The 12,657-nt window shown below is 44.0% G+C and overlaps 1 protein-coding gene across 1 annotated transcript in view; it reads right to left on the bottom strand.

Annotated features, from left to right (window-relative positions):
• Window positions 1-12,657, bottom strand: part of eogt (EGF domain-specific O-linked N-acetylglucosamine (GlcNAc) transferase) — a gene marked incomplete at both ends in the record, with an annotated part of 32,658 nt that overhangs the window by 18,850 nt on the left and 1,151 nt on the right. The window contains 4 exons of the mRNA XM_083661019.1: window positions 9,485-9,589; window positions 9,676-9,770; window positions 10,027-10,135; window positions 11,974-12,074. Coding sequence (XP_083517145.1) covers window positions 9,485-9,589; window positions 9,676-9,770; window positions 10,027-10,135; window positions 11,974-12,074 — 410 coding nt within the window. The remainder of the gene's footprint in view (window positions 1-9,484; window positions 9,590-9,675; window positions 9,771-10,026; window positions 10,136-11,973; window positions 12,075-12,657) is intronic.

The following is a 12,657-nucleotide window of genomic DNA, read 5'->3' as shown; positions in this document are numbered from 1 at the left end:
GGCTCTCACTGTATACTGGACTTCACACCGATGCCCCAATAAAATATCCTAATGATTGTGATTACATCAACTACATGATGTGTTGATGTAAGAATCCTGTTCTGGTTTTTTAGTACAGTGGTTCAAGAAAAACAAGTGTAATAAATGGCAATAATGCTGGTTGTGGGATTCTTGAAGCACCTAGGTAGGTAGGTAGGTAGGTAGGTAGGTACTTTTATTACCTAGGAGCACTGGGGTGACAGGACAAGTAGATGAAATAGATTGGGACACTATAGATAAAGTCGGTTGTGTGGGAACACCCACAAAACTCTCACACACATAATTAGGAAGACTCTGATTGGTGGAGCTGGTGTGAAACAGGAACATGCAGCTCCCTGGTGGTCTAGTGGTTAGGATTCGGCGCTCTCACCGCCGCGGCCCGGGTTCGATTCCCGGTCAGGGAACAGACTTTTGGGCCTTGGTCATTCATTAATATCCATAAACCCAAACTGAGAGATGGTATCTGTGTTTCTCTACTGGAGACCATAACAACGTCAAACTATTGGCTGAAGATTGGTAACTCTGAGACTGCAGTTTACTTTGTGACTGGATTGAACTCTGAAGCACATCCAGTGTCCTAAACCTTCACCACTTACTTTACAACCTGGGGCTGATTTATTTTTCTCTTATATTACTGTACTTTTTTGTTACACTACCACTTTAAAAACACTGCAAAATCATCTAAATTTTAACATAGTATAACATCTTGGCATTTCCATTACTCTTATGTTACAGAATAAACTCAATCAGGTAGAGCTGCAACGATTAATCGATTAGTCGATGGACAGAGAATTAATTGACAACTATTTTGATAATCGATTAATCGTTTTGAGTACAATTTTAAGAGAAAGGGTCAAAATTCTCTGATTCCAGCTTCTTAACACGTTCACTGCCAATGACGTGTTTTTACGTCAAACAAAATCCAACCGTTCACTGCCAATGACGTGTTTTTACGTTAAAAAAAAATCGATTTTGTTTTTTTGACGGTGGGATGTGCATCTAACCCTTTTACATCTCTTATATAAGTATTGGACGTGTACAACGTGTACAACCCATTCCACCGACCCACTAAGTGGCGACAGTGCTTTCCTGACTAGAGGAAGGCAAGCAAAAAGCAGTGTGACTGAAGCCATTCTCATGAAAATGGATTGGCGAAAACGCTTTCGTTTTCGCGCTGATTGCTGGCGGTGCAGGATTGCAAATTTGCATAATAGATTACGGGTGGAACACACTTTGAAACACGCAGCATAAATATGACCAGAATCGCAAAAGCTTCATCAAAGCTCTCAACCAAAACTCCAAGAAGCGAGCGAGTCCATCCAGACTTCCTCAAAGAGCGGCCGCGCAGACAGGCACAGCAGCAGCAAAGCAATGAGACTGGTGACGCGAGGTTACAGCAGCAGAAACGAGCTTGTGACACGGCCGCTGCAGCCAAGAAGACACACACGGAGGGAGGAGTTGGAAGCAGAGGGGGGTTTCCTGCTGTTATGGAGGAAATGACTGTTCAAAACTATTGTTTAGATGTCTGACGTCTTACTGATGCCAAAAATGAATGGTTAAAGTGACTGTTCTATCGAATTTCACAAAAAGCCGTTTATCTCAGAATAATTTTTCTGACGCTGAAACCATGCTGTATTCAACTGCTAATGCTTACATAACTACTAACTCTACAAACTAACTCTTTTAGACAGAGAAAGCACACATTCTATTAGTTCTTTTGAGATATTGTGTGTTCACAAAATCTTAGCAGAAAATAATCCTCGGGTCTTGAAACTTGAAAGATGAGCCAGAATCCTCAAAAAAACCCTCTGGCAGAACCTACCTACAGTAAAAAAAAAACGGCTGGCAGTGAATGTGTTAAATGTGAATATTTTCTGGTTTCTTTACTCCTGTATGACAGTTAACTGATATTATCTTTGAGTTGTGGACAAAACAAGACATTTGAGAGCGTCATCTTGGGTTTTGGGAAACACTGATCGTCATTTGATACCTGTTTCTGACATTTTATAGACCAAACAACTAATCGATTAATCGAGAAAATAATCGAAAGATTAATCGATTATGAAAATAATTGTTAGTTGCAGCCCTAAAATCAGGTTAAAGGGCAGAGATGAGGGTGGAAGGGAAGGTGTGTGTCTGTGCCCACTGTGGTTTATATCAGTGACTCCTCCCCCCGACATATGAGCCATGCATTCCTGGACAGACATATGCTGGTGATGAATGTGTGCTGTGCCCAGTCCCAGTCAGCTGTAGATGTACATGGATGCCTCCATAACTCCATAACTCAAGTCATATGAGCTACAGAGATCTCTGTACAATGGCTTTGGAGGAAGACAGACAGCTTCCTGGTGGTCTAGTGGTTAGGATTCGGCGCTCTCACCGCCGCGGCCCGGGTTCGATTCCCGGTCAGGGAACTACTCTTTATATCCGACGCAGGCACACCCTGACTAGTCTGAGATGCACATCCTGATATCGCCATGTTGGTATAGTTCCATGTTGGTATAGTTCCATGTTGGTATAGTTCCCTGTTGGTTTAGTTCCATGTTGGTATAGTTCCCTGTTGGTATAGTTCCCTGTTGGTATAGTTCCATGTTGGTATAGTTCCCGGACCATCCGACACAGGTAAGCTTCACATCCTGACTAGTGTGAGATCTGATCACCACATGAAATGTAGTGCTCTGCGATACACCTCACATAAACCTGCACTCAGCTATGACTAAATGTAGCCATGTAGATGTAATGCTTTAAGACTGTGATTCATCTATGTGGTCACGCATTGTTCTATTCACAAACATGGAGCTCCTCCCGCTGTTCTCAGCATAAGTTATTCAACAAACATGGCGTCAACTCTGCAAGCTCTATACACATCAATACTGTAGATTAAGTCCTCCACTGCCATATGAACTATTGATCCCTGTATAGGGGCTTTGAAATCAGACAGACAGCTCCCTGGTGGTCTAGTGGTTAGGATTCGGCGCTCTCACCGCCGCGGCCCGGGTTCGATTCCCGGTCAGGGAACTACAGCTTTTTGGCTCTCACTGTATACTGGACTTCACACCAATGACCCAATAAAATATCCTAATAGCTGTGTGATTACATCAACTACATGATGTGTTGATGTAAGAACCCTGTTCTGGTGTTGGAGGACAGTGGTTCAAGAAAAACCAGCAGTAATAAATGGCAATAAGGTTGTCTAATCTGGTTGTGGTATTGTTGAAGCACCTAGGTAGGTAGGTAGGTAGGTAGGTACTTTTATTACCTAGGAGCACTGGGGCGACAGGACAAGTAGCTGAAATAGATTGGGACACTATAGATAAAGTCGGTTGTGTGGGAACACCCACAAAACGCTCACGTGCATAATTAGGAATACTCTGATTGGTGGAGCTGGTGTGAAAAAGGAGCATGCAGCTTCCCTGGTGGTCTAGTGGTTAGGATTCGGCGCTCTCACCGCCGCGGCCCGGGTTCGATTCCCGGTCAGGGAACTCCTCTTTATATCCGACGCAGGTGAACTCCACATCCTGTCTAGTGCTCTGCAATACACCTCACATAAACCTTGCACTCAGCTATGACTAAATATAGCCATGCATTGTTTTATTCACAAACATGGAGCTCCTCCCGCTGTTCTCTGCATAGGGTACAAACATGGCGTCAACTCTGCCAGCTCACATCAATAGATTAACTCCTCCACTGCCATATTATGTCCCATGGATCCCTGTATAGGGGCTTTTAAAGCATACAGACAGCTCCCTGGTGGTCTAGTGGTTAGGATTCGGCGCTCTCACCGCCGCGGCCGGGTTCGATTCCCGGTCAGGGAACTCCTCTTTATATCCGACGCAGGCACACCGTGACTAGTCTGAGATGCACATCCTGATATCGCCATGTTGGTATAGATCCATGTTGGTATAGTTCCCTGTTGGTATAGTTCCATGTTGGTATAGTTCCCTGTTGGTATAGTTCCATGTTGGTATAGTTCCCTGTTGGTATAGTTCCATGTTGGTATAGTTCCCTGTTGGTATAGTTCCCTGTTGGTATTCACCTTATTCTTTGCCCACACATGGACGCTTCCGCATTACGTCATTTTGTAATAGTATTTCCGTTTTAGACTTGCCAAAAACCCCGCAGGCAAAATGGCCGCGCACACTCCGCTTTAAAGTGGCAAAATTACTCCCCCATAAACTAACATATCTTGGCCAATACGTATGTAACATACAAAATAAAACAACCCGTAATATCTTAATTTTATGTAGAATGCAGAGGACATGTAACTGTTTAGTTAAACTTGCATTCCAGGAATATTGTGCTCTTAAGGTGACGTTAGTGGAGTGGACGTTAGGTTGCGCACCTATGTTAGGTTGCGTAACCTATGTGCGATTCGAAATAACGCATCCGAGATAGAAACGTTATGAATATAGCCACGTTATAAACAACAAACTAACGCTGGTGATCCGTATGGAATCAGTGTTACTCGAAATGGTTAACGGTTATATCAATTTGGTCATTCAGTGGCATTTTACTGCTATATAACATAACTAACTAGTGGCTAATATTATTAGCCACTAGTGGCCTTCGCAACTAGCACTGAACCGGAAGAACAAATACGTTTGCGTTGAACGCGGAAGAGAGAAAAAGTGGGCGTGGTGAATAAGGTGAATAGTTCCATGTTGGTATAGTTCCCTGTTGGTATAGTTCCCGGACCATCCGACACAGGTAAGCTTCACATCCTGACTAGTGTGAGATCTGATCACCACATGAAATGTAGTGCTCTGCAATACACCTCACATAAACCTTGAGCTCAGCTATGACTAAATGTAGCCATGTAGATGTAACGCTTTAAGACTGAGATTCATCTATGTGGTGTCACATTGTTTTCTTGCATTGTTCTATTCACAAACATGGAGCTCCTCCCACTGTTCTCAGCATAAGTTATTCAATAAACATGGCGTCAACTCTGCCAGCTTTATTCACGAGTTTCCTGATGAGACCGTGGGTGCTTCCATGGCACCCTCCCTCCCTGTTTCCAGCTGCCGGTTGCCTGTTTCCGCCCAGGCCCGTTCATAGCGAAAGAGACTGAAAATAATCATAATAATTGTTGTGACTTTGTACCTACCTATGTCTTGTAATGGAGCCCCCCAGCACAATAATTTCACACGTGCATAATTGTACAACGGAGTGACAATATCTTGAATCTTGAAAGAGAGAGACCCGCTAAAGCTCCGTTCAATGACCAAATAATAAGAGTTCCGGTTTGGACGTTTAGCCTTCAAAACAAAAGCGCCCGCTATGCAACCACATACTATTTTTGAGCAATTTCGGCTAAAATAAGCCCATACAGTACGAGTGAATTGACATTCACCTCGTTTTTGTAAAATATCGCCGCTATGCAACCACACGTTACTATTTTTAGCCATTTCGGATCAAATAAGCCAAACGTTCCCACTCTTTGACAGCGGCGTGCACGTCCTTGCTAGTGAAAAAAATGTAAACAGGAAGTCGACAACCGGCAACCGCTGAGAATCATGGGAAACGTAAGTCCAGGAATAAGGTGAATACACATCAATACTGTAGATTAACTCCTCCACTGCCATATGTCCTATGGATCCCTGTATAGGGGCTTTCAAAGTAGACAGACAGCTCCCTGGTGGTCTAGTGGTTAGGATTCGGCGCTCTCACCGCCGCGGCCCGGGTTCGATTCCCGGTCAGGGAACTACTGCTTTTTGGCTCTCACTGTATACTGGACTTCACACCGATGCCCCAATAAAATATCCTAATAGCTGTGTGATTACATCAACTACATGATGTGTTGATGTAAGAACCCTGTTCTGGTGTTGGAGGACAGTGGTTCAACAAAAACCAGCAGTAATAAATGGCAATAAGGTTGTCTAATCTGGTTGTGGGATTGTTGAAGCACCTAGGTAGGTAGGTAGGTAGGTAGGTACTTTTATTACCTAGGAGCACTGGGGCGACAGGACAAGTAGCTGAAGTAGATTGGGACACTATAGATAAAGTCGGTTGTGTGGGAACACCCACAAAACGCTCACGTGCATAATTAGGAATACTCTGATTGGTGGAGCTGGTGTGAAAAAGGAGCATGCAGCTTCCCTGGTGGTCTAGTGGTTAGGATTCGGCGCTCTCACCACCGCGGCCCGGGTTCGATTCCCGGTCAGGGAACTCCTCTTTATATCCGACGCAGGTGAACTCCACATCCTGTCTAGTGCTCTGCAATACACCTCACATAAACCTTGCACTCAGCTATGACTAAATATAGCCATGCATTGTTTTATTCACAAACATGGAGCTCCTCCCGCTGTTCTCTGCATAGGGTACAAACATGGCGTCAACTCTGCCAGCTCACATCAATAGATTAACTCCTCCACTGCCATATTATGTCCCATGGATCCCTGTATAGGGGCTTTTAAAACATACAGACAGCTCCCTGGTGGTCTAGTGGTTAGGATTCGGCGCTCTCACCGCCGCGGCCCGGGTTCGATTCCCGGTCAGGGAACTCTTCTTTATATCTGACGCAGGCACACCCTGACTAGTCTGAGATGCACATCCTGATATCGCCATGTTGGTATAGTTCCCTGTTGGTATAGTTCCATGTTGGTATAGTTCCCTGTTGGTATAGTTCCCTGTTGGTATAGTTCCCTGTTGGTATAGTTCCATGTTGGTATAGTTCTCTGTTGGTATAGTTCCCTGTTGGTATAGTTCCATGTTGGTATAGTTCCATGTTGGTATAGTTCCCTGTTGGTATAGTTCCCTGTTGGTATAGTTCCATGTAGTTCCCTGTTGGTATAGTTCCCTGTTGGTATAGTTCCCTGTTGGTATAGTTCCATGTTGGTATAGTTCCATGTTGGTATAGTTCCCTGTTGGTATAGTTCCCTGTTGGTATAGTTCCCTGTTGGTATAGTTCCATGTTGGTATAGTTCCATGTTGGTATAGTTCCATGTTGGTATAGTTCCCTGTTGGTATAGTTCTCTGTTGGTATAGTTCCCTGTTGGTATAGTTCTCTGTTGGTATAGTTCCATGTTGGTATAGTTCCATGTTGGTATAGTTCCATGTTGGTATAGTTCCATGTTGGTATAGTTCCATGTTGGTATAGTTCTCTGTTGGTATAGTTCCATGTTGGTATAGTTCCCTGTTGGTATAGTTCCCTGTTGGTATAGTTCCATGTTGGTATAGTTCCATGTTGGTATAGTTCTCTGTTGGTATAGTTCTCTGTTGGTATAGTTCCATGTTGGTATAGTTCCATGTTGGTATAGTTCCATGTTGGTATAGTTCCATGTTGGTATAGTTCCCTGTTGGTATAGTTCCATGTTGGTATAGTTCCATGTTGGTATAGTTCCCGGACCATCCGACACAGGTAAGCTTCACATCCTGACTAGTGTGAGATCACATGGTTTCTAGTGCTCTGCAATACACCTCACATAAACCTGCACTCAGATATGACTAAATGTAGCCATGTAGATGTAATGATTTAAGACTGAGATTCATCTATGTGATCTCACATTGTTCTCTTGCATTGTTCTATTCACAAACATGGAGCTCCTCCCACTGTTCTCAGCATAAGTTATTCAATAAACATGGCGTCAACTCTGCCAGCTTTATTCACGAGTTTCCTGATGAGACCGTGGGTGCTTCCATGGCACCCTCCCTCCCTGTTTCCAGCTGCCGGTTGCCTGTTTCCGCCCAGGCCCGTTCATAGCGAAAGAGACTGAAAATAATCATAATAATTGTTGTGACTTTGTACCTACCTATGTCTTGTAATGGAGCCCCCCAGCACAATAATTTCACACGTGCATAATTGTACAACGGAGTGACAATATCTTGAATCTTGAAAGAGAGAGACCGCTAAAGCTCCGTTCAATGACCAAATAATAAGAGTTCCGGTTTGGACGTTTAGCCTTCAAAACAAAAGCGCCCGCTATGCAACCACATACTATTTTTGAGCAATTTCGGCTAAAATAAGCCCATACAGTACGAGTGAATTGACATTCACCTCGTTTTTGTAAAATATCGCCGCTATGCAACCACACGTTACTATTTTTAGCCATTTCGGATCAAATAAGCCAAACGTTCCCACTCTTTGACAGCGGCGTGCACGTCCTTGCTAGTGAAAAAAATGTAAACAGGAAGTCGACAACCGGCAACCGCTGAGAATCATGGGAAACGTAAGTCCAGGAATAAGGTGAATACACATCAATACTGTAGATTAACTCCTCCACTGCCATATGTCCTATGGATCCCTGTATAGGGGCTTTCAAAGTAGACAGACAGCTCCCTGGTGGTCTAGTGGTTAGGATTCGGCGCTCTCACCGCCGCGGCCCGGGTTCGATTCCCGGTCAGGGAACTACTGCTTTTTGGCTCTCACTGTATACTGGACTTCACACCGATGCCCCAATAAAATATCCTAATAGCTGTGTGATTACATCAACTACATGATGTGTTGATGTAAGAACCCTGTTCTGGTGTTGGAGTACAGTGGTTCAACAAAAACCAGCAGTAATAAATGGCAATAAGGTTGTCTAATCTGGTTGTGGGATTGTTGAAGCACCTAGGTAGGTAGGTAGGTAGGTAGGTACTTTTATTACCTAGGAGCACTGGGGCGACAGGACAAGTGGCTGAAACAGATTGGGACACTATAGATAAAGTCGGTTGTGTGGGAACGCCCACAAAACGCTCACGCGCATAATTAGGAATACTGATTGGTGGAGCTGGTGTGAAACAGGAGTATGCAGCTCCCTGGTGGTCTAGTGGTTAGGATTCGGCGCTCTCACCGCCGCGGCCCGGGTTCGATTCCCGGTCAGGGAACGTCTCTTTATGTCTCATGTTAACTGTGAGTCAATAAACAAGACTGTTGGCTTAGATGCTGTACATCCATATATCTGTGTACAACAACCTTTCTGACTCAAGTGCTGTTTAAATCCATATCCTCCCTCTCACTGATGGAAGACTAGATCTAGGCGTGAACTAATGGGAATCCGTTTAATAAACTAATAAGCTAATGAGCTAGTAGAGTGTTAACACTGTGAGTTTGTTCACTTTCTAAAACACAAAGATGTGGTCTATGCATGTATGTCAGGAGGAGTATGCCACCAGTTGTCTGGCAGAATATAATTTCCATGGATGGCTCCTTAACTGTCATATGAGCAACAGATGCAATGGCTTTGCAAAGTATAACACAGCTTCCCTGGTGGTCTAGTGGTTAGGATTCGGCGCTCTCACCGCCGCGGCCCGGGTTCGATTCCCGGTCAGGGAACATACTTATGGGCCTTGTTCATTCATTAATAAACACAAACTTAGAGATGGTTTATACGTTTCTCTGCTAGAGACCATAATTGTCAATCTGTTGCCTGAAGATTGGTAACATACATGTGCTATGTGTTAGCATGTTAGCATGCATACATGTGCTATGTGTTAGCATGTTAGCGTGTGTGTCCGGCCTTACCAAGACTGCAGGGGGCTCTTGTGTTCTCCCTGGGCAGCGAGCGCTCGCTTGTTCAGGCTGCAGCGACCGCCAATCTGCCCCTTTTGAATGAAGTCCTCCTTGTATCTGCAGGAGGAACATAGGTGAGCTTCACAACAACAACAACAACAAGCTCCAAGGCAGGTCACGCGGCCACCTTCAGCTGTACTGACCTCTCATGACTTCTGCGAGGCTTCCTCAAGTCCAGGTAAAGGTTAGTCGCCTTACAGAACCGAGTGTGGCTGCTGCAGGTCAATGATGAGTCCCCCTGGAAAAATAACTTGAATAAACTCTAGGCCTTTTGAGAGTGATCTCTAGACTAGACCGCAAAGACTATAACCGACAAACTAGCCACAATGGATTCAATTCTTCTTTGCGATTTGTGAGTCAAGTTCAGGCCCATTGTTTGCACTGTAACACAATGAATATTTTACGTTAAAAAAAACACTGTGTTTGCTTCTACCTGTTGTTTGTTCCTGTTGACTCAGCGGGCCCGTGGGAACTAAGGAAATGAGTGGACTTACCGGCTTGACGGCCTTGCAGAGAGTTCTCATCTCAGAGCGGCGCTCCTGGACGTAGCCGAAATCAGCCTGCTTCCAGAACAGCTCCCGGGCCGCCTCCACCGAACGGGCCCTGACCAGAACCAACATTTAGCCATGTTTCAACAGAGCCAAAGAAAGCACAGAGGCACATCAATGATGCATGCTCTCAAGAAACACATTTTTACTCCGGGAAACTAAGATAATGCTCCACTCCGGTCATATAAATAATACAATTCAATATCTATGAATAAAGGAGTATTATTTATTGTGATGTGAGCGTCGCTCAGCGGCTTAGACATGAAGGATGGCTGATGGGAGAATATGGAAACTTAGTATGTGATACAAATAGGTCCTACTGCTGCATTAGACTAAAGTAAATGCATTGAAAGTAAAGCATTTTAGAGTGTAATGTTAAAGGAACAGTAGCATCCAGAGTCAGCCTTGGTGCAGACAGGATAGTTTTAGAGTGTAATGTTAAAGGAACAGTACCATCCAGAGTCAGCTTTGGTGCAGACAGGATAGTTTTAGAGTGTAATGTTAAAGGAACAGTACCATCCAGAGTCAGCCTTGGTGCAGACAGGATAGTTTTAGAGTGTAATGTTAAAGGAACAGTACCATCCAGAGTCAGCCTTGGTGCAGACAGGATAGTTTAGAGTGTAATGTTAAAGGAACAGTAGCATCCAGAGTCAGCCTTGGTGCAGACAGGATAGTTTTAGAGTGTAATGTTAAAGGAACAGTAGCATCCAGAGTCAGCCTTGGTGCAGACAGGATAGTTTAGAGTGTAATGTTAAAGGAACAGTACCATCCAGAGTCAGCTTTGGTGCAGACAGGATAGTTTTAGAGTGTAATGTTAAAGGAACAGTACCATCCAGAGTCAGCTTTGGTGCAGACAGGATAGTTTTAGAGTGTAATGTTAAAGGAACAGTACCATCCAGAGTCAGCCTTGGTGGAGACAGGATAGTTTTAGAGTGTAATGTTAAAGGAACAGTACCATCCAGAGTCAGCCTTGGTGCAGACAGGATAGTTTTAGAGTGTAATGTTAAAGGAACAGTACCATCCAGAGTCAGCCTTGGTGCAGACAGGATAGTTTTAGAGTGCAATGTTAAAGGAACAGTACCATCCAGAGTCAGCCTTGGTGCAGACAGGATAGTTTTAGAGTGTAATGTTAAAGGAACAGTACCATCCAGAGTCAGCCTTGGTGCAGACAGGATAGTTTAGAGTGTAATGTTAAAGGAACAGTACCATCCAGAGTCAGCCTTGGTGCAGACAGGATAGTTTTAGAGTGTAATGTTAAAGGAACAGTACCATCCAGAGTCAGCCTTGGTGCAGACAGGATAGTTTAGAGTGTAATGTTAAAGGAACAGTAGCATCCAGAGTCAGCCTTGGTGCAGACAGGATAGTTTTAGAGTGTAATGTTAAAGGAACAGTAGCATCCAGAGTCAGCCTTGGTGCAGACAGGATAGTTTAGAGTGTAATGTTAAAGGAACAGTAGCATCCAGAGTCAGCCTTGGTGCAGACAGGATAGTTTAGAGTGTAATGTTAAAGGAACAGTACCATCCAGAGTCAGCCTTGGTGCAGACAGGATAGTTTTAGAGTGTAATGTTAAAGGAACAGTACCATCCAGAGTCAGCCTTGGTGCAGACAGGATAGTTTTAGAGTGTAATGTTAAAGGAACAGTACCATCCAGAGTCAGCCTTGGTGCAGACAGGATAGTTTAGAGTGTAACGTTAAAGGAACAGTAGCATCCAGAGTCAGCCTTGGTGCAGACAGGATAGTTTAGAGTGTAATGTTAAAGGAACAGTAGCATCCAGAGTCAGCCTTGGTGCAGACAGGATAGTTTAGAGTGTAATGTTAAAGGAACAGTACCATCCAGAGTCAGCCTTGGTGCAGACAGGATAGTTTTAGAGTGTAACGTTAAAGGAACAGTACCATCCAGAGTCAGCCTTGGTGCAGACAGGATAGCCGAAGCGCCTCTCTGGATCACAGGTCTTCTCATAACCCCAACAGGCAGAGACATCCAGCAGTGCATCCTGTTGTGAACGAACGTGTGTGTGTGTGTGTGTGTGTGTGTGTGTGTGTGTGTGTGTGCACACGCGCGCGCGCACGTGTGTGTTCGTGCGTGTGGGAAGAAAAGGGGAAAGAAAAAGCGAGTGTGAAACAGAGTATGGCTAACAGTGCCACTTAAAAAAGGAGATACCTTTTGATTTACAACTTCAGGAACTTTAGTATTGCCTTGGACACTATCATAAAATATTTCCCAAATCTAGAAAATTAAGAAGCAAAACTGTATTATGAAATTTGTGAGGTCCTTTATTGAGAGTGGACAAAAAGCTGAGAAAGGAGAGGACGATCAACTTTTCGCAGCCTTTTTTGTTTGTTGACAAAAGTGGACATACAATTACAAATAAGTAATTACAATCAGTTTAAATCATCACAGGTATTTGAAAGGCAAAAGTTGATCGTGCTTTCTGTGACTGACAACTTTCCTCAGAATTGAAAACCCCACCCATGTGGTAGTCCAAGCAAGATTAAAACAAATTCTCTCGATTATTCGCAGTGCTATTGGACCTAGTCTGATGCAAATGAGCTTCATGTTATATAAGAGCTATAATT

The sequence above is a fragment of the Poromitra crassiceps genome (assembly GCF_964638095.1).
Source record: "Poromitra crassiceps genome assembly, chromosome: 25".
Classification (NCBI taxonomy): domain Eukaryota; kingdom Metazoa; phylum Chordata; class Actinopteri; order Beryciformes; family Melamphaidae; genus Poromitra; species Poromitra crassiceps.
Note: the sequence above shows the minus strand (reverse complement) of the source record. Positions and strands in the feature narration are given on the sequence as shown.